At 45.4% G+C, this 21,843-nt stretch overlaps 2 protein-coding genes across 8 annotated transcripts in view; one reads left to right on the top strand and one right to left on the bottom strand.

The window, feature by feature from the left end:
• Positions 1 to 12,691, top strand: part of TMOD1 (tropomodulin 1) — an 89,731-nt gene extending 77,040 nt beyond the window's left edge. The window contains exons 9-10 of one of the 2 annotated variants that reach the window (XM_024995989.2): positions 3,416 to 3,560; positions 11,092 to 12,687. In XM_024995989.2, coding sequence (XP_024851757.1) covers positions 3,416 to 3,560; positions 11,092 to 11,156 — 210 coding nt within the window. In that variant the 3' untranslated portion in view covers positions 11,157 to 12,687. Of the gene's footprint in view, positions 1 to 3,415; positions 3,561 to 11,091 lie in introns of both variants that reach the window. The other variant, NM_001079640.1, reaches the window with a different exon arrangement.
• TSTD2 (thiosulfate sulfurtransferase like domain containing 2) overlaps positions 11,677 to 21,843 on the bottom strand; it is a 29,074-nt gene continuing 18,907 nt past the window's right edge. For all 6 annotated transcript variants that reach the window (XM_005210193.5, XM_002689731.7, XM_059889483.1 and 3 more), the window contains exons 5-10: positions 21,662 to 21,787; positions 20,725 to 20,830; positions 17,367 to 17,485; positions 16,720 to 16,878; positions 16,041 to 16,179; positions 11,677 to 14,253 (exon numbers count right to left, since the gene is read on the bottom strand). In XM_005210193.5, the coding sequence (XP_005210250.1) occupies positions 13,964 to 14,253; positions 16,041 to 16,179; positions 16,720 to 16,878; positions 17,367 to 17,485; positions 20,725 to 20,830; positions 21,662 to 21,787 (939 nt within the window). In that variant the 3' untranslated portion in view covers positions 11,677 to 13,963. The remainder of the gene's footprint in view (positions 14,254 to 16,040; positions 16,180 to 16,719; positions 16,879 to 17,366; positions 17,486 to 20,724; positions 20,831 to 21,661; positions 21,788 to 21,843) is intronic.

Consider the following 21,843-nt stretch of genomic DNA (forward strand, 5'->3'; position numbering starts at 1 on the left):
TAATTTGAAAAGATATGTGTCCCTATTCATTACACCAGTATTTACAATAGCCAAAACATGGAAACAACCAAAGTGTTTGTTGCTGGGTGAATAGATAAAGTAAATGTGGTATGTCCAATGGGATATTATTCAGTCATAAAAAGAATTAATTTTTGCCATTAGTGACAGTGTGGATGGATCTAGAGGATATTGTGTGAAGTGAATTCAGAGAAATATAGATACGATATCCTCTCATCTGTGGAATCTAAGAAAAAAAAGAGAGAACAGATTGGTGGTTGCTAGAGGCAGCGGGTAAGGGGTGGGTGAAATGGGTGAAAGATGTCAAAAGGTACAAACTTCTATTAATAAGGTGGGAGGGGGGTTCAGGATGGGGAACACATGTACACCCATGACAGATTCAAGTCAATGTATGGCAAAACCAATACAATATTGTAAAGTAAAATAAATTAATTAATTTTAAAAAAAGAAAAAAAGTAACACATGGAGGTGTAATGTACAGCATGATGATTATAGTTAATAATACTATATTGCATATTTTAAAGTTTCTAGGCGAGTACTTTTTTTTTTTTTTGGTTGTGTGGCTTGTGGGATCTCAGTTCCCTGATCAGGGACTGAACCTGGACCACAGCAGTGAAAATCCGGAATCCTAAACACTGGGCCACCAGGGAACTCCCAAGACTAAATCTTAAAAGTTCTCATAATAAGAAACTATGTAGGTAACTGTGTATGGAGATGGATGTTAACTAGACTTAGTGTAGTCATCACTTCACAGTGTATATAAATATCAGATCATTATACTGTATGTCTGAAACTAATGTTATATCATTAAAAAAGATTTAAAGAGCCCAGTGCAGCTGGTGACTGCTCTACTGAACAACACAGGTCTAGTGGGAGAGACAGTTACAGAGGCAGGTGACCCAATAATGCAGATTGACTGGGCTGGGAGTAGAGAGGGACATAACAATGCTTGAGTGTCAAGTAGGGAAAGATGGTTTCCAGAGGTAAAGATCAGGAAGGCCTCGTCAGGGAGGGGGCATCTCCCGTAGCTATTAAAACATTGATGCTGGGAAAGAAGAAGGCAGGAGGAGAAGGGGATGACAGAAGATGAGATAGTTGGATGGCATCACCGACTCAATAGAAATGAGTTTGAGCAAACTCTGGGAGATGGTGAAGGACAGGGAAGCCTGGTGTGCTGCAGTCTATGGGGTTGCAGAGTCGGACACAAATGAGCGACTGAACAACAACAAATTAAAGCATTACGGACACGTCAACAGGAGGGTGAGGGAGGGTAGGAGCATTCCACATGGAGGCAAGAGGACACGTGAACCTTTAGAATGGACCTCTGCCTGCATCAGGCATCGGGTACCAGACTCTCCACCCCTGGGGTAACCAGCCTGAGGAAAGATTGAGAGAGGAAAGGAAGGCGAGGACAGAACTGTGCAGGGCCTGAGTGCCAGCCTGCAGAGAAGGCAGGGCTTATCCTGTATGGTTATTGAATGAACTGAGACCCTATATGTTGGGCACAGGGCATGGGGAACATAGTAATCTCTCAATAAATGGCAGCAGTTATCAGCCGTGGGGAGTCATTAGTGGTGCTTCTGTGTTTGTTTGCTGCTTCTCTAGATCAATTTGGGAGTATTGCCCTCTTAGCAGTATTAAGTCTTCTGATCCATGAATATAGGATGTTTTTACATTTATTCAGGTCCTCTTTAATGTACAATGCTGTTTTATAGTTTTCAGCATGCAAGTCTTTGTTTCTTTATTGAATTTATTCCTAAGTGTTTTAATGTTATTGTAAATGAAATGATTGCCTTAATTTCACTTTGAGGTGGTGGTTCATTGCTGGTATGTAGAAACACAGATGGGTTTTGAATACTGATCTTAAACACCCTGCAAGCTTGCTGAATGTGGTGATCAGCTCTAATAATTGCTTTTTGTGGATTCCTTAGGGTTTTCTAGATACAATACTGTGTCACCTGCAAATAGAAATAGTTTTGCTTTTTCCTTCTCTATATGGTGACTTTTCTTTCTTTTTCTTACTTAATTGTCCTTCAGACAATGTTGGTGAAAGTGGACATTTTTTGGTTTGTTCTTGTTATGAGGGGGAATGTCTTTAATCATTAAATACCATGTTAGCTTTCCTTCTGTGTCTTTTTAAACCTTTTTAAGATTATGTTTACTCTTTAATATCTTATTATACATGGTAACAGAAAACCCAATACAAAAAGAAAACAAAAACTTCCCAAGCTCATCACCATACATTTGCATATGTATGTGTGTGGGAAATACAGTTGACTTTACGTAACAAGTACAACCCATCTTGTCGCTGCTGCTGCTGCTGCTGCTGCTGCTGCGTCCCTTCAGTCGTGTCCCACTCTGTGCAACCTCATAGACAGCAGCCCACCAGGCTCCCCCATCCCTGGGATTCTCCAGGCAAGAATACTGGCGTGGGTTGCCATGTCACTAGGCTTCATCTATTCAATATTGTGTCACAGAATCTTTCCAGGCTTGGGCCCAAAGAGTCACACTGTTATTGTACAGCTGCCCATGTTCTACTGTAAAGCTTAACCATCTTTCATTTGAGAAACTGCCTCTTGATGAATGTTTGTTTCCCTTTTATTCCCACTATTATAAACTAGAAGGATGAATATCCACATCATATCCTTCCCAACACTATGTATTGTCATGTTTTCCTTTCCTTTTCATCTTTGTCAGATCATCACTATGGATCTGGGGGTAGAGAACTAGCATAATCAGAGTGAGGCTTTAGGAAGCTAACTCTGGCTGTCCCAACTTTCTGTGTGACCTTAGACAAATCCTCTTCCCTCCCTGGGCCTGTTTCTTCATTTGTAAATTGAAGAGATTTACAAATCTCTAGTCTAAAAGATGCCACCCAGCCATCTCATCCTCTGTCGTCCCCTTCTCCTCCTGCCCCCAATCCCTCCCAGCATCAGTCTTTTCCAATGAGTCAACTCTTCGCATGAGGTGGCCAAAGTACTGAAATCACCTGGGGAGTTTTAAAAACCGTGCACACCCAAGTACCGCAGCCAGTGATTTAATTAGTATGAGGGATAGCCTGGGTTGTGGGATTTTTAAATCTCCCTGAGACTAAACGATATGAAGGTCCTTCCTGCTTAGATAGTCCAAGAAGGCTGCTGTGGGGCAGCGGAAAAATTTCTTCTTGGCGTTCAGCAACCCTAGGTTTGAATCCCAGCTCATTGACTCCTGGCTGCCTGACCTTTCAACTTCTCCACACTTCCGGCTTCCGGTTGCCCTGCTCTTGGAGTGGGCGGGGGCAGGGAAGTACTAAAATCCCAGCCCAGCTCTCGGGGTTTCTGCGAGTAGAGAAGATCTAGGTGCCGCACGAGTGAGCAAGAAGTGACTGTTTGTTTTTTCTTTCTTTTTTAAATCAAAGAGCCAGCCTCTGGGCAACAAAGTGGAAATGGAGATTGTGAGCATGTTGGAAAAAAACGCTACGCTCCTCAAATTCGGCTACCACTTCACCCAGCAGGGACCTCGGCTGCGAGCGTCCAACGCCATGATGAACAACAACGACCTTGGTGAGTGGACCTAAGCCCCCTAGCCGCCGCCTGTCATTCTTCGTACCTGTCGGAGGAGATATGGCAGGGAAAACTCCACTGCTGCTTTGCCCAAGGCAGGCCTCTTCCTGGGCCTGACTGTCGGTTTTCATCCTAATCCCATACTCTTGTTTTCCCTGTTTGCGTCTTGCTTCCCCCCGGAACCTTCCCCAGACTGCCAGAGCCCTGCCTGCAGAGGCCAGGCCCTCCTCCCCAAAGGTAGCTCAACTCAGCACAGGAGTGGGCCCAGAGCGCACCCTCAGCCTGTTAGCCTAGTGAGTGAAACGTAGGAGGCACAAAGCCAACACTGAGTCTCTTCCTCTTCTGAATACCTTTTTTGGAGCCCAGTTCAGTTCAGTTCAGTTGCTCAGTCGTGTCCGAGCCCAGAATCCTCTCCAAATCATACAGTCTGGCCCAAGCCCCAGATCCCAAAGCCATCAATCAGCCTTACTACCCACACCTGAAGCCTGGGGGATTTGATATTGCTTTTAAAGTAAAGGTTGAAAATGTTGACTTCATAGTAAAGTATAACAGGTTACATTCATTTAATCTCAGTTACAGGCATAGTTTGTATTTTTTCCTAAAAAAATAAAAAAGAAAAGGTCACAATCTTTCTTAGCAAATACTGAATAGAAATACAAGTCAGTTGAACAAAAAGAGAGACCAATCACCGACTTAGTTCCAGATGCTAATTGTTCTCAAGCTGTGTGGGTAGTTGTTTCTCCTGTGTTTTCCTGCTGCCTGCTTGAAGAACTTGATAGTGTCCAAAGAGGAGTATGTTTGATGAGGCTATAGGAAAATAAGAGGGGGGGCGGGGGGGAACAAAACAAGAAAAGGAGTGGGCCTGTTAACTTAATTGATCATTATATTCAACTGTGAGTTACCTAGACTCAAAGGCAGAAGGAAGACAAAGCAAGTTATACTATTCTTAGAAGGAAACAATGCATTTTTTAAAAAGAAGAAAGCTTCTTTCTGAGATTGAATTATGAGCTGTGTTTTTAAAGGATGATGTGTTCAGTGAGTTTTTCATAAAATTTGAACCTGCTCTAAATGTGTTTCTTTTTGCTTAGTTTTTGTTTCTGACACTCAGTAAAATGCAAGGAGCTTAACGCTAAAGCACATCTCAGAGTTCAGGTGTGTCACTTCCTGGTGATGAATCCGAAGCTAGGTTAATACACGGAAGGCCTAGAAGAATGGGGGTGAGTGTGTAGGTGTGTATGCACGAGGCAGGTACTCACAGAGCCACTGCTGCTGCCAAGTCGCTTCAGTCGTGTCCGACTCTGTGCGACCCCATGGACTGCAGCCTACCAGGCTTCTCCGTCCATGGGATTCTCCAGACAAGAACACTGGAGTGGGTTGCCATTTCCTTCTCCAATGCATGAAAGTGGAAAGTGAAAGTGAAGTCGCTCAGTCGTGTCCGACTTTTAGCGACTCCATGAACTGCAGCCTACCAGGCTCCTGCGTCCATGGAATTTTCCAGGCAAGAGTACTGGAGTGGGGTGTCATTGCCTTCTCCCTAGAGAGCCACAGAGCTACTCAATTCAACAAACATTTGTCAAAGACCTATAGTGCACTGGATGTTGAAGGTATAGGTTCATGTTCTTAAGAAGCTATTTATTCATTTCTTCAGTTCAGTCGCTCAGTCGTGTCCAACTCTTTGTGACCCCATGAATCGCAGCACGCCAGGCCTCCCTGTCCATCACCAACTCCCGGAGTTCACTCAGACTCACGTCCATCGAGTCAGTGATGCCATCCAGCCATCTCATCTCTCGTCGTCCCCTTCTCCTCCTGCCCCCAACCCTCCCAGCATCAGAGTCTTTTCCATGAGGTGTCCAGAGTCTTCTTCGCATGAGGTGGCCAAAGTACTGGAGTTTCAGCTTTAGCATCATTCCTTCCAAAGAAATCCCAGGGCTAGTCTCCTTCAGAATGGACTGGTTGGATCTCCTTGCAGTCCAAGGGACTCTCAAGAGTCGTCTCCAACACCACAGTTCAAAAGCATCAATTCTTCGGCGCTCAGCCTTCTTCACAGTCCAACTCTCACATCCATACATGACCACAGGAAAAACCATAGCCTTACCCCAGCTGTTACTTTTTTCTAGAGCTGCAGATCTAGAAAAGTCCATCAAACAAAAACGCACACCAGGTGTCCTGGTTTGTGAAGTGTCCTTATTTGAAATAAAACATGAGCAAACACAAACCACTAAGAATTATAATTATCATGGTGTAACAGAGGTTATTGTTGTTAAATCACTTAGTTGTGTCTGACCCTTTGCGACCCCATGGACTGCAGCGTGCCAGGCTTCCATGTCCTTCACTATCTCCTGGAGTTTGCTCAAACTCATGTCCATTGAGTTGATTCAACTATCTCATCCTCTGTCACCCCCTTCCCAGTGATAGCTACACTGAATTGTTGAGGATGGCCCATAACCTGGACTCTGTTGGCTCAGTTGTGATCTGGCTGCAGACCCAGCACTAAAAAGCCTTGAGTTGTATTCTGATATGCAGTAACCTCACTTTTTTTTTTTTAAATCTCAGATTAAACATCTTATGTGTCCCTCAGTGCCTGTCTCAGGGCTAATTGAGCTTTGGTCTTCCAGTGGCAAGATGGCTTGGAGGGCTTCTTCCTAGGATTAGAAGTTTCCAGATGAGTCAGGAGTGCTGGAGGCTAGAGGAAATGGCCCTTGAGGACACTGTCCTGAGAGTCTGTGTTCTAAAATGCAGGTCCAGTTCCTATCACCAGGGACTTGGTGAGGTCATGGCAGGAGCCTCGCATGCCATTGCTGGACGGGACTTCAGGCTCCTCCTTCCGTTCTCTTCTGGAGGAACTGAGGCCTGGGAGGGACTGCACTTCTGGGCAGTGGTTTGGTCAAGTCACACCTTTGATAGTTACAGTGTCACACCTTAGTTACTGTGAGTACTTTGCGAGCACCTTTTGTGTGCCCAGGGCTATGCGAGGTGACATAAGCAGTAGCAGAAAGCCAAGTCCGTGACTCAGAAACCTTTACAACCCCTTAGGGGAGAAAAAGACTCAAAGTCAGACCCCTAGATTCAGGAAGGCCTACAAACTGTATGCAGACGAAACAAGCAAATAATTTGTGAGGACAGAGGCCAGTTAAGCCATGCCTCCTGGTGGGGGTGGGCCTGGGTCAGCCTTGTGAAGAAGAGAGAGGTTGTGCAGGAGGTCAGCAGGAGTTCCTGGTGGGGTTGCTGGCAAAGGCAGGGTGATAGGACCCAGTATGCCAGATAGGAGAGACAGGAAGTTCTGAAAGGAAGGAGGAACTGTTATAGGAAGTTACACATGGTAGGAGAAGCAGGAGCCCACAGAGAAGGGAGGGAAGGGCATTGCAAGCAGAGGGAACAGCATGGGCAAAGGCAGGGATGATGACCAGGCACATGGGGTGTTCATGGGAATGGGGGTGAGGGGGTAGGTATGGGACGCTATGAGCCAAAGGCCTTTAATGCTGAGCTCAGGACTTTGGTGAGGAAAACAGGTGGGTAGTGGGACAGTGGCAGTTTTCTAGGCGGGAATGACAGGGTATTAAAACGGGGTTCCCCCCGAGACCTGTTCAGCGGTTCCCTTGGGTTTTCCCACAGAAGGAATTAGAGCAGAGTGATCTAAGTGACTGCACACAACAGAGTACCAGTTGGTGAAGTAGGATTTTTAGCTTTAAAAGCAAATTGTGCCTGTTTTCTAACTTTTTGTGAAAGAAACACTTCCAATTTTGATGGTGCATCAGTGTCCTCCTTTAAAAGAAATTCTGACTTTCTTTCCAACATGGTTTTTTCATCCTGCTCCTGATGCTCTGATGAAGCCGACAGGCTTCCGCATTTCCCAGCTGAACCCATTTGTCATTAGAGCCCAGCCACGGCAGTTGTGACTCATCTGATGCTGCAGTCCAGCGGCAGGGGGCAAGCTCTAGATGGAAGGGAACAGGCCTCTCCAGCTTCCTCCTCTCTCCGACCAACCTCTGAGCTGGCTCCTGGCCATGGGCCAGGTCTGCAGGGCCTAGGCTTTGCTTGCCTGCAAGGCAGGTGGGCTCCTCGGGAGACATGTAGTCTCCAAGGCCATGGGTCAGCCAGTGGCTCTGCAGACAGGCAGCCTGCCCAGGACCCATCCTGACTGGCGTGTCTTTGGTCCTTCCCGCCCTGGGCTCTTAGCAGTGTTCCATGGGAGAGAGCAAGGCATCAGGAAGGAGCCGAGGATCCCCATCTCAAAGGGGATGAGATGGAGAAAGTAGGGGATCCCTACTTTCCCAAGGTGGTACTTCAGGTGACTCCTGTCTCCACACTGTTTATAGCTGACAGCCAGGCTGCTGCTCAGGGTCCTGTAACGCTGCCACTGATGCTCTCGTCCCTTAATGAAATCTGAATTGCAGCCTCCAGGTTAAGACAGTTATATGTTTTTTGGGGGGGGTGGGGTGGGGAGAGAGTAACATGTTTAAAAGCAGAAAACATTCGTTTCTGGGAAAGTCACTCCTTTACTGTTTTCTCAAGGTAGACCTAACAGGCACCCAAGACACAGCACACACACGTACCCCCCAAATCACTTTCATCATCTTCAGAAAGAATACTACTTTCCTCACCATTTCAAGCCAGAAATCGGCACCTCTGTCTGTGCTTCCCCAACCTGGCCAGCCACCTCCTCACTATCCATGTCCCCTGGGCCCTGGTCCAGCCCTCATCACCCTTACCCAGCATTCTGCAGTGTCCTCGCGCCCCTGCAGCTCCTCTAGGGCTGGCATCTCACAGTGCTCATCCCACAGCATATCCCACCACTCTGCTTAGAACCCTTTTCGTGTTCCCACTGCTCTCAGGTTAAACTTGACATGGCTTACAAGTCCCTTCGCAATCACAGCTGATACTTACATGGCCATTACTGTGTGCCAGGCACTGCCCTAAACACTTCAATCTTACTAACTCATGTAACATTCCCAAAACCAGGTGAGGCAGATACTGTTGTCATCCCCATCCTACGGTAAGGAGATGGGACCTAGAGAAGTAGTAAAGTTACCTGCTGTCAGTGGGCGGAAGTGGGACTGGATCTGGTAGTCATTCTGGCCCCAGCACCTGTGCTGTCCGCCTCCAGTTGAGGCCCTGCCAGATTCATCTCTCGACACCCCAACAAGCCATTGCCTTGCCATATTGGTATCAACCAGTCCAGGAAGGCTGAGTGTCTCCCAGTGACCTAGGCAAAAGCTGCCCTTTCAGAAACTATTACTCCTAATGCTCCCTGCACGTTCCCACCATCTACCCCTTTATCGTTTGAGATTCAGTGGACAACTTACCCACCATCCTTGGAAGATCTGACTACTTTGTTCACTGGGCCTCTCATACTTGATGAGATCTACCAGCATACTTGTGATGTTTTATCTAATTTCTTATAGGTTTATCTTAGTCCCCTGTTAATCTTTATTTCTTACCCTTGTGCTTGACACATCACAGCACTCAGTCAATGCTGCTGCATATAAATGTATATAAGACATGCCTCAAAGGCATGATGGAGGTATAAAGCCTGGCAAGTGGTGGAGGGAGCGTAAGATGCTGATGGGGATTGGTCCAGATGGCTTGAGATGCTGGAAGGCTCTGACAGTGAAAGAGTCTCTGGCAGTTGTAATGATAAGCCATGTAGAGGAGTCTGCTTTAATGGAAGTAAAAAGCAGGTTGATTTGAAGGAACCTGGAAGACCTGGCATCTGCTCCCAGTTGTGTCTCTTATTCACTGTGACTTGAGGCAAGATACTTTTCCTCTCTTGACCTCAATTTTCTTCATTATTAAAATGGGGGAAAATAATACCAAAGTGGTGCCTTTCTTTTCTTCCATCCAGTTCCTGTAGAAGCCAGTGCCTGGGGAACCGTGTGCAGATGCAGCCCAGCATACTTACTGAGGGCAAGTTGCGGGAGACCCCACGGGGTCCCTTTCTTACCTCAAGCCACGGACTGGGGCCTCAGGAACCAGTCCTGGCTCTGCTGCCTCGCCCTCAGGAACCCTGGCTCCCTTGTCTTCTCCAGGGGAAAGGAGCTGTCCCCTTGTGAGACCCAGATGAGACGTGTATGTGTACAGCCTGCATAGACAGGGCCTGATTGTACCGAGGGAGGCGCTGGACTGAGGCTCAAGATGAGTCACAGCCTTGGTTCCGTCTGGTACCAGCTCTGTTGCTTTGTTCCCTGCCGTACTTCCCTCATCCATGACATGGCAGTGGTGACTACGCTGACACTCTGGAATTGTTGGAGGGGCTCCAGTGAGGGGTTGAGTGTAAATGGGGTGTAATGCTTACTCAGCTAACATGGAGATGCTGCCAAGCCTGGTTTGTGTAAACCCTCTCATCACTCTGGGCAAACCTCTTCTGCTTTTTGGGCTTTGGTGGTGGTTCCCCCCACATCTCCCCCCAAGCTGTTACACATTCTGATGGTCTCCAGGAATCTGGCCAGACACACTGTCTTCTCTCCAGGAGACAGCCCGCTGATTTGCGTTCATTGCTCTTTCCAGGGAGGTGCAGGGGAGAGGAGCAGCCCAGGCAAAGGCTAAACTCTAGGCCCCAGATGGGGCAAACTTTGTGTCTCCCCACCAGCTCCTAGCCATAACCAGAGTAACACACCTTCCTGGGTGGTTCTGCTTTATACGCTCAGTGTCATACACAGGCCGATTCGGTTCTTGGTACAGCTTGTAAGCATCCATCTGAGATCTAAATTTGTTTAGCTCAGGAACCGGAAGGTGTCTAAGTGTAGACAGACTTTTTCCCTCTCACAATAGCATCCTGTCTGCCACACCTGCAGCCCCCTTGACTGCCGCCCACTGGCTCTACAGCCTTTGACCTGCCTTTCTCTCATAGCTGATGTGACTTGCTGCTTGGTTTTCATCTGCAGACACTGTTTTGTTTCAAACACTCTCCCTTATTACAACAAAGGGGACCCTTCCCCCTGCCCCCCACCATCACCGCCATCTCATAAGCTAATGACTGCGCCTGCAACCCCCTGGCTAATGCTTTCCTTTTGGCGACATTTAACTCCCTTGCTATGTGAACAGTGTTTGGACTTGATATAGTCTTGCCTCTGGGAAAATGTCAAGGTTAACCATAAGGGGATACAGATAATGCAGAGTAATCATCAGGGCAGATGCTGTTGTTGACACAGGCAGGCCGAGAACTCTGAGGAAGGGCCGAGGGAAACCTTACCAGCAGGTTAAAATTTCATTAAGATGGACTGAACTTAACCTCGATCTGACCTGGAGTAAGGATCTTCAACCATGGGGCCTCTGTACATGAAGGATGACAGTAGAGTTGGATAAAGCGGGCTTTACACCTGTGTGGCCAGTGCTTCACAAGTACTTTTTGAACGAATCTACACCACTACAGGCCCTCCTCTCAGTGAAGGCTCACAAGCTGTCCTTTAAAAACAACAGACTTCAGAGTGTGCTCAGCAAAGTTGTCAAGAAGCTTCCTGGTGCTTTCCAAGCCACGGTGGTGGTTCTGGGGCCCAGGGACAGCTGCTCACGTCTCATCTCCATTCCTTTCCAGTGAGGAAGAGGAGGCTGGCAGACTTGACCGGGCCCATCATCCCCAAGTGCCGGAGCGGCGTCTAGTGTGTGCGGGTGCCGACCACGCCTTTGAACTGGACGTGTTCTACTGATAAGCTGTGCTCTGCGGTGGGAACCAGAAGGCAGAATGCCAGCACAAACCCCGTTGTGGTTCAGTTCTTCATGCACTAAGGTTTTAGGTTAGCTAGTGGTTGTAGCTGAGAATTTTATAAACTATGGTTAATGTGAAGTTTTTCTTTAGTCACAGAAATTCAGTCTGTTTATTATTTAAAAACTAAGAAGCCCCTGAACCGGCAGATCTTAGTGAAGACGATGTTAGTGCAGCAGTGACTTAACCCCAGAAGTCCAGTTTCAGTGACCTTGGTATGTGGTGTTTCAGGTATATTTAAAATGTGTAACAGGAACAAACAGCACCCTCTTCCACATGGTTGAAAAACATTATAAAATATTTTATTACAAATTTGATCTTAGCTCTTTAACAAACAAATCATCATTCTTAATCCTCCTTTAAATTTTAAGAACCTCAAGATTAAAGTTGCTAAATTGATTTCTGGATCAAGAACAGTTTTTTTTTTTTTTTTTTTTTACTTAAAGACAAGCCCACAGAGCTTTGCCAGCAATCAAAGAACAGTCCTTTTGCTGGTTACCAGGGAATGATAGAAAAAGCCAATAATGAAAATTCAAATTTTAAAAACCATCCTTTTTAAAAAAAAACAAAAACCAGTTCCAGGCAACAAGCATTTTCCTGGGTGTTCTTTATCAACATCTGGGATTTATTTACAGTACTGGAGTCAGAATTGTTTCCTTACCGGATGCCAACCTTACAATGGATGTGAAAACCTATGGCCAAATACTTGAAAACACTCATAATTGCACAGTCAGTAGTGGGCCAATGCCTTATGTGAGGTAAATCACTGTTGAGATGAATTTCCAGTCCATCATGGCTTATGCTTACAGACTTCAGTCACCCTGTCACATCACTTATTAGAAAAGTCACCACTGATCTCGCCTGTAAATGAAGCCTCTCAAGGGCAATGGTGAAGAAAATCTAGATATTTAAGAATTAGGAAACCTGGCCAAACCACCCAAGATGGTGAATTCTGAAAATGTAATTTTGGCATCTCTGCCAGATCCCTTTTTAACATCACGTGCATCTCCTGGGATCCAGCAAAAATGTTAAGCCACACTGCCCTTGTGCCTTTTAATATACCACAGTGCCAGTTAAACTAGTATTTCTGTTGCTTGGGGAGTTATTTTCATGAGCGATTCAGCAAATCTTAGAACAAAGGACAGGCCAAAGACCAGACGAACATAGACTAAGCTGCGGAGCACTGAGCAGAGAGGCTTTTGATGAAAAAAGTCTTGCATACTGAACTGTAACGATGTGGACAGTACAGGGTAACCAGAGATGGAGCCAGGGCCTCACCGCCATGGAGGAGTGTCTACTGAGGCTGCAGGAGTGGCTCTGTGCTGCAGGGACAGCCAGCCCCATTCGGCTTCTCCTTGAAACACAATTGCAGCTGTATTCTGCATCACTGGAAACTGCAATGTAATATTAAATCTGTTGGTCTATGGATGGCTGTTCATGTGTTTCTTGGGACTTGCGCCTGATGTGTTGGCCAGAGGCTGGGAAACCACCACAGCAGTGCTCAGTAACCTGACGCAGGCTGTCTTGTGTTCTGAGGTGTTTACCTAAAAACTACTACCCAGATGTCAGGGTCTTCAAGCTCATAATGTGGTTCTCTCAAAGACGCTTCAGAGCTAGTAGGGTGGGTGTTGAGGCCAAGCAGAAACTATTACAGGGAAATCTCTCACAAAAGAAATCCATAAAAAGTGAAGACAGCCACATCTTTAAGACTATCTCCTCCACCAGATGAGCTGTTCATCTAGACTAGAGGTGGCAAGGTTTTTTTTTTTTTTTGTCTGTAAAGGGCCAGATAGTTCAGGCATACCTTGCTTTACTGTGCTTCACAGATATTTCGGTTTTTACAAATTAAAGGTTTTTGACAACCCCACATTGTCAGATGATAGCATTTTTTAGCAATACAAAATTTTAATTAGGTGATATACATTGTTTCTTTAGACACAATGCTATTGTACAATTAATAGCCTACAGCATAATGTAAGCATACCTTTTACATATACTAAGAAACTAAAAAGTTCGTATAACTCATTTTGATGTGGTTTGGAACTGAATCTGCATCTCCGAGGTACACATGTAAATACTGTAGGCTTTGCAGGCCATAATGTCTTTCTTGTAAATGCTTAATTCTGTCAAAGATCATTGTAAGTGAATGGCTGTGGCTAGTCCAGTGAAACTTTATTTACAGAAAGAGGTGGGCCATACGCTGTAGTTGGCAGATCCTGGTCCAGTGCTCTGAGGCTAGCAGGGAAAAGAGGAAGGTAGGGGTGGATGGTAGATTGACCTAAGAGGCCCAGTTCTGAGAAGCCCACTTCTAGGGCCACACAGCTTTCATTTTTGCCATCAGGACAGACAGGTTTGCTGATAAGAAAAATGAGTACTGCCAGCCCTGCTGCATGGTGCAGAAGGGGCAGGGCAGGTCACCAGGTTCAAGGCTCTCTCTTAGGAACTCTGGGATCACACAAAGCCCGCCTTTTTCTGTGCTCTAGCACCTTCTGAGCCAGAATGTCTGTGGTAAGAGGTGAGCACCCAAGTTCCTCTTCCCTTCTCTTGTGGAGGACAGGTGCTAACGTGACCAGCTGACCATGGTGGCTCTGGCAGCTCTGAAGTTCCCCATTTCTCTGTTAGTGCAGCCCTAACGTTCCCCAATACATGGCGGCCCCAGACCTAGCTGTGTGAAGGCCTGGGGGAACAGAGGGGGCTGCTCCCATCAACATCCAGCCTGGGCCCCAGGCTTGAGGGGAGAGGCGCCTGCTGTGAGAGGCCCCCGCCGTGAGAGCTCCCTCGGTACACGTGGCCGTCGGGCTGTACACTCGCATTCTTCTTTAAAGCTGCTCTGAGCGGGGCTTGCAGCCTGTCTGTTCCCTTTGTCTTGACACGTGACACAACAGGCTGTGAATCCTCGTTCTTGGCAGGCAGGGCAGGTCAGGACGAGCTGGCGGCACTGGGGAGTGGAGCAGAGGTTATAGTGGTCCCAGGGGACGCCACAGTAGGAACATTCTGGGAAGAAAGAAAAGCCTTGTTATAAAAACACAAGCACACGTGTGTGCACACACCACGTAGACAGGCACTTCTCCAGTTCCTAAACCTAGCCCTTTGCTCATCAGCATCTAATGTATCCTTTCGGGCCTGGGGAAGGTTTCTAACCAACAAGGCTCCCCCACCCATCCCCACTTTTTCGGGTTAGGTTGCTTCTGGGATTTGTCTTTTGATTCTAGCATTCATGGACCCATTTTTCTTTTCCCCATTTAGAAAACAGGTAGTAACGTTTTTCTGTTTCATTAACTAGTCCCAAGCTGGCCAACACCCTTTGTTGGCTTTTTTCCTTAACACCATTCCCTTTTGCACTGAGACACAACACGCCTGAATACAGGTGACTGCACATCGAAACTCTGCAGTCCACACCTGTCTCCCCAGGCCTATGGATCTGCTGTTGCCAGGGTACACTCAGCCACACAAGTCCTAAAGCTCATGTATCTACTTTCTCAGCCCCTTTTGCCTGCTGACTTCCTATTACCACTGATAACATCATTCTTCAAGTCCCCTTACCCAGCTTATCTAAGCTACCTTTGGGCCCTCTCTCCCCACTTTTTTCTCCCTCTAGCGCCATTAGAGATCTGAAGTTGCTTCCAATAAGAGACAAAATAAGACCATTAAAATGAATAAAAAGATCAAGAAGAAAGGGGAGAAGAAATCAGACTCCCATCTTATTTATTATCCAGGTGTTAATTCAATCTCGGTCCCTGCTCAAAGAAGTTCTAAAAAATTCTGACAGTCACTAGGGTTGTCTGCTTATGACCTTTCCCATTCAGAACAGTGGCCTCCAGGAGGAAGATCCATTTTCTTAAAGATTAATTTAATCTTCCTCCTCCTGACTGTTTTCGTCTGGTACCACGTGTTATTGTGGACTCGGGACTACAGTCTCACCACAGGCTTCCTGTAGCCACTCTGCCTCTGGCCCTGGGGTCAGCTCCCACCCTGGAATGCCCCACCCACCACTCTAAACATGCATAACACATGTGTCCACACACCATCTAACTAGGGGCTCTTTTATTTGTGCCATGAATCTACAGCCTAGTGAAGACTATTCTTGGAAAAATGTTTTTAAAATGCAGAAAATAAAATACATAGGATCACAAAGGAAACCAACTATACAGAAATACAAAATAACAGTATTCTTCAAAGTCTGGGATACAGTATGGTATTTAACACACAAAAAGATTTAGTGATGAGCCTCATAACTTTCCATTTTGAAGCAATGATGCACATAAAAGCTATTTTGAAATATTCATAGCAGCTGTAATAATGAAAATACTGTGATTCTATTGATGACAAAGTCACAAGTACATCCAATACACCTGATTTGCTTCTTACATTCATAATTGAAGTGCTATATTTAGTGAAGGGTTATGAAACCAAAGATGAAATTATTTTCCAGTCCAAATTCACAGGCCCCTTTAGTACAATATTACCGACTCCAGGTTAAGACCCTAGATTTAGCCTATTAGTTCAACTCTTAGCAGGTGGACAGAGTGAGTGCGGTTATTCCCATTTTAAAGGACTTGTCTAACTAGTAAACAATAGAGTCAGATCCCAACCCAGGGCTCCTAATGGTCAGGGTTCTGTCTGCCCCAGCACTGCATCCCCAGCTCTGGTGGGAAATGGTGGTCCTGTGCAGTCCTTTCCCCTTTATTCGTCAAGCAATCAGTACTGGCCTGCCTTCCAGAAGGTTAATACAGAGGATGTGCCTGCTCAGGAGTTGCGGTTCTGAGCCAGTGCTGACCTACCCGACACTATGTCATTGTTGAAGGATAAGGCATAACGCTCATCGAAAACAAACAACTTCCCTTTGTAAAAACCATCAGGAAACTCCTCCAGGTACTTGTGGATGCCACCCTTGAGCTGGAACACTTCCTTGCACACTCCCTGTGTATGGAAACACAACAGGAAATTTGAGGAGACTAGCAGAGGCCAGTAGGAAGCTCCACAGAGAAGCGACATGTGGTAGGAATGCCAAAATGGGGCCCCTGGTTCCCTTGTGGGACACTGAAGAACTGCTGACCAAGGGGGGCGAGGAACCAACTGGCCAGACCTTGCCCGCTAGGGGGATGGCTGAGGACAGCAGTCAGGGCCTTCACTCTCGAGATCCTGGGAAGCCCAACTATTTTTGTGGCTCCCTAAATATAGGTAGACACCTGTTGGGACATGTAATGTTACTGAATTTGCTCTTCTCAGGATCAAGCAAAAGGATTAGGAAAAGGGAGATGTCAACTAATCTTTCCCTTTTGTACTTGATGAGTCTCTAAGACTGATGAGTGCTTTTCACATCTTGAGATTTAAGAACTTCAGACTTTATACTTAGAAACTCTATGCTGGAACCATACAAGGGGACAATAAATCCTGCTGGCTGGGGGTGGGAGCTTCCTTCGCCTCCAAGCCTGCAGTGCCCTGAGGTTGGGAACTCACCTTGGTTTTCAGGTAGGCTGAACCCCGCTCACAACGGATGCCCCCAGTGCAATACATCAGCACCCTCTTCTCTTTGAAAAGTTCTAGATTTTCATCAACGTAGCTAGGGAAATAACTGAATTTCCTGATGTCTGGGGCTAAGCAGCCCTGGAATCGTCCCTACAATATAGAAGCAGCAGAAATAAAATTAATCAGAAAAACATACCTGGTAAGAACAAAGATTCTTTCTGCGTCAACCACCACTCCCCAGCCCTGCCTTGGCAAGGAAATGCCAAGAAAATGGCTCACTGCCATTTTCATCCCATACTCTGACCTTTCAAACTTCAAGAGCTAAAACTTAGAAACAAGGCTAGGTGGGCTGTCGGTTACCCTCTCAGAGACCTTGGGGAACTGGAGAGGTTGCCCAAGGCAAACTTGACAAGATCCTGGCATGTGTCTAGGGGTAGGCATATGGGAGACAGTTCATTTTGTGCAAGATGTCTTTAATCCCTATTTTCTTAGCCTTTCTCACCAGATTCTGTGTTCAAAGGCTTGGGTTTTCTCTGCTAGCAGCGGGAGGAGAGCCACTGACTGGGCCACAGTGGGCACAGTGTCCCCTTCAGAAACACGCTGTGCTGTGCGAACTCGGTTGTGGTTTTCTTACTTACTATTTTGCTTTCATAGAAGTTTCTGCAGTCCAATAGGATAGTATCACTTTCTTCCTGATTTGCCTGAGACAGAAACTTTTCTACTTCTTTATGAAATTCACCTGGGGATAAATGGATTCCTAAAACCAAACAAAAAATTGGTTAAAAACAAAACCAAATCACACAGGGCCCAGCCCAATGATTTCCATTTGTTCTTCCCCACCTAAACGTTTCCTCTTCATAGTTACAATTATGTCTGAAAATAATGCTATCTGATCAGCATAATGACAGAATTTAGTAAATCTATGTCGTCACTCTCCCTCCTAAGATGAGTGCTGTAGAGACCTGGCAGTTTAGAAATAATTAATCAAAGAATTCTGCATCCTCATACTTGGCCTAACCCAGTGATAAAAGCCAGACTGTAGAGATGTAAACTGCCACGTGGGTTTGCTGGTCCATGTTATGGCCGGTGTTCAATTGTTCTGTATGTGGAGGGGCCTGGACATGTATATGCTTGACTATAGGCTTTAGAAACTGTTCTATACCAACATCAAGTCCAAGTGTGAGCATAGGGTTATGGAACAAAGTTTGAATAAGTCTTTAAAAAATATAGCAGAGAAGAATGTGTCTAAGTTTGTGTGTGTGAGTAAAAGAGAAAAGGGGTTGACAGCAGGAATGAAATACGAGAAAGAAGCAAGAGAGAAAAGATGAAAGGCCAGAAGAAGGAGAGAAAGGACATGAAGTAAAATACAAGGAGACTAAAAGGAAAGAACCTGTCTGCTGGGGCCTTTTGCCTTCTCTACTCTCCAGGGGAGAAATATTCCTATACCTTTAGGGGTCCAGACATCTCAGTAGCTTGTGAAGAACTTTTGGTGAATCTGACAGGGGAGCAACCACACCTCACAGGTGGGGGCTCTGGTGCGTCAGTTACCACTCATGATCGATCCTGACAGCACCACGCAGTGATGGATCCCAACAGCCCCCTGAAGCTGCTGGGTACCAGATGGGGTTAGAGACCCAGAGCATGACCAAAGAATCTAGATTCCTGCCTGCCCATCTGAGGACTGCATGGAGAATGTAACAGGGCTGGATTTTATATGTGATGTCACATAATTACACAGTCACCAAAACAGTGGGGTGGAAAGGGAGGTTCAAAACTGTGATGACAAGCATGGAAATCTGCTGAGCCTTCCCCTTACAGGAAGCTGCAGGGAACCCAACCTGTTCCGGCTGCTGCTATTACTGTGGCTGCTCTCCTGGCCCTGTGGAGGCCTGATCAGACAGTGACTCACATAGACCTGCTTAGAAGAAGTGCCTTCAAACAATGCAGCTCAAATGAAGGCAGCACAGCACTACATGGAGCCCATTCTCCCCTCACCTCCACGGCGAGGTCCTGTAATGCCGACGAGGTCTCCTGCCAAGGTAAGGACACTAAGCAGACACGGCCCTTTGGGGCCTTCTGTTCTCATACATGAGTCTCCTTCCCCAGATGCTTGTATCTTACTCCCATTTCCCTCTGGTTTAACTCTTATCCCTTTTAAATATTTACATATTAAAAAATGAACATAGAGCCAGCCAGACCTTTCTGTTTCCTGATGAAAGGAGACAGTACTACCTATGAAGTAGACTTGGGGGAAAAAAAGGAAAGAAAAGAAAAATGGTAATCAAACCTGAATCTGATCAGGTCTCTAGATGTGAGCTGTCTAATATGGCAGCCACTAGCCAGCGTGGCTAACGGGCACTGGAAATGTGGTTTGAGATGTGCTGTAATAAGGGTGACACGTGGAATTTCAAGGATTTAGTATACAAAAAAAAAAAAGTAACATCTCTCTTTGTTGTTGTTGTTATAATTAGTATTTATTTTTGGCAGTACTGGTCTGTGTTGCCGCGTGGGCTTTGCTCTAGTTGTGGTGAGCAGTGGCTGCTTTCTAGCTGCGGTGTCAGGCTTCGCGTGGTGGTTTCTGTTGCTGCAGAGCGCAGGCTCTAGGGCACGCCGGCCTCAGCAGTTGCGGCACGTGGGCTCAGTAGTTGCAGTTCCCTGGCTGTAGAGCACAGGCTCAGTAGTTGTGCTTAGCTGCTCTGCAGCCAGGTGGGACGCTCGTATCTCCTGCGTTGGCAAGGCGGATTCGTTACCACTAAGCTACCAGGGAAGCCCCTAAAATATCTTATTAATAATTTTTTACATTGAATACAAGCTGAAATAATATTTTGGCTACACTGCATTAAATAAATGGTATTAGTGAAATTAATTTCACTTGTTTCCTTTTACTTTTTAAAATGTGGCTACTGGAAATGTAAAATTCCATCGTGGCACACATAATATTCCTGCTAGACAGCACTACCATAAATGTGACTAGAATTCACAGGAAAGACAGAGGAACATTACACGGAGATGCAGTCAGCATTATCCTGACTGTGGGAAATAGTACAAGCAAAATTTTCTAATTCCTTCAAAAAATAAACTGCATGGGAAAATAAAAGATGGAGGCTCTAGGTTAAAAAGCACTTAAAAGGCTCAGTCACAACGAGTAGACCTTACTTGAATCCAGATATAAACAAACTTTAAAAATTATGAGATAACTGGGAATTTTAAGCCCTGGCTGAATATTCAATAATATTAAGTAATTACTATTAAAATGTTTTGGATATGACGGTTTTATAATTATTTATTTTTTAAAAATCCTTTATTTTTTAGCAATATCTACTAAAATAGGAATGAAATGACATGACAGCAGGACTGTTTTCTAAGTAATTTAGGTTGGGGGAAGGGAGTGGGGATTAATCAAAGTTGGCCTTGAATCTGTAATTGTTGAAGCTGCAGGATAGGAACACGGGCGTTCACTATAATATTTTTTCTACTTTTTAAAATGTTTGAAATTTTTCATAGTAAAAAGTAAAACAAAACCAAAAACCCCAGCCAAACAAATGTCTTTCAACCACCTATGATACCCATGAGTGAGGGGGAAAAGAACATTCTAGAGCACTTGCAAACAGACTGCTTTCGTATTGAAAGCTGCTTGCTTTCTGTAGCGAAAAGTCTGTATGTCTTATCCATTTGATGAACTATTTACAAGTAATAATTATACTCTTCCCAAATTGCTATCTTTGGAAAGAGAAAACAACTTCTTTCCAAACCATCACCAAGAAGAATAACTAAGCCGGGTCATTCTAAGCAGCGAGTCTCCCATCACCAGAGCACCAAAGAGAAGAGCCAATGTGAGCTCCAGGTAACACGAGTGTCCGCCACCCCACGGCTATTCTGAAGAGAGAATTCATCACAGCCCTCGCTGATCAGAATGTCTAGCTTTCACATTTGTCTCTATATTAAAATTTGTCCCTATGAAGAAAAGGAAAATGTTTCTTCTTAAAGCAAGCATACCAGGCTTCTTATAGGAGATCTTATTGGGACTGATCCCCATGGGCACAATTTCTTCAAACACACCAACACGCAATTCTGGAAAACAGCAAGCTCCTCCTTTGCTGGTCTAGCCAATGAGAAACAAAACAGAATATAGTCTTTCTTGCCCATCTCCAGGTATAAGATATTTATTAAGTTGAATTATCTGGAACATTCTATGCTCTAAGTTCCTTCTCCCACTGAAAGAGCTGTTCCTAATTTGAGGTTTCTTAATACTTCAGCTACCCTATTATTACACAACAGATGTAATCTTATATTTGGCACTTCTTTATTGCGTATCTACCATGTGTAGAAATGTCAAATTGAAAAGGTGTTTCTATAGCAATAAGCATTTAACTATAAAACTGAAACACCACCAAGCAATTTCTATATGTAAGATTGCATCCAAGCTTTTGTTCAGGAGTCACAACCTTTTCTTTTCATATCATCATCACCAACACTAACACTTACTAGCAAGGTATTTCCCACCACCTCTGTAACCCATGACACGAAAGCATAAAGTCACTCTGACATAAAGTCTCCTTCAGAGAGCAAGAGCTTCAGTCCCGCTGTGGTATGAGTGCTGATCTGATCCCACCAGGTTTACTAAACACGCAGAGATCCCCTGAAACAGGTGGTCTCTCAGGTGAGCAATTATGGCTAAGTTTGAGTTTAGTGTGTGTAAGCCGCAATGTCCTTAGTCTATATAAAAAGGCCCATGATCACATGGTGGCAGCTTGGAAGATGGATTGGAAGGAGCATACTCTTTCTACTGAGCTGCCTCAAGACCTAGAGGGGAAGTGGTATTCTGTCCAGCACGGCTTACTTCTTTATGGTGATCTCCATAGCCTGGAGTGAGAAGAGGCACTGAAGCAGAAGCAAATGGCTCTCAATCCATTTTATTTTCAATCTCTCTTACCTTAAAATCATCCTTACACAGGTAATCCTTAAACAGTGGGCAGGAAAGCATGACACTGACATAGAGTCTGGTGGCCAGTCTGCTTCCACCAACAGTCCCATTGATTCCTTCCGTAGCAATTCGAACCTGAGACATAAAACAGTGGAAAAGGGAATGCAGCCGTCCAAGTTTCTCTTTGTTTT

This window comes from Bos taurus, chromosome 8 (genome assembly GCF_002263795.3).
Source record: "Bos taurus isolate L1 Dominette 01449 registration number 42190680 breed Hereford chromosome 8, ARS-UCD2.0, whole genome shotgun sequence".
NCBI classification, from domain to species: Eukaryota; Metazoa; Chordata; class Mammalia; order Artiodactyla; family Bovidae; genus Bos; species Bos taurus.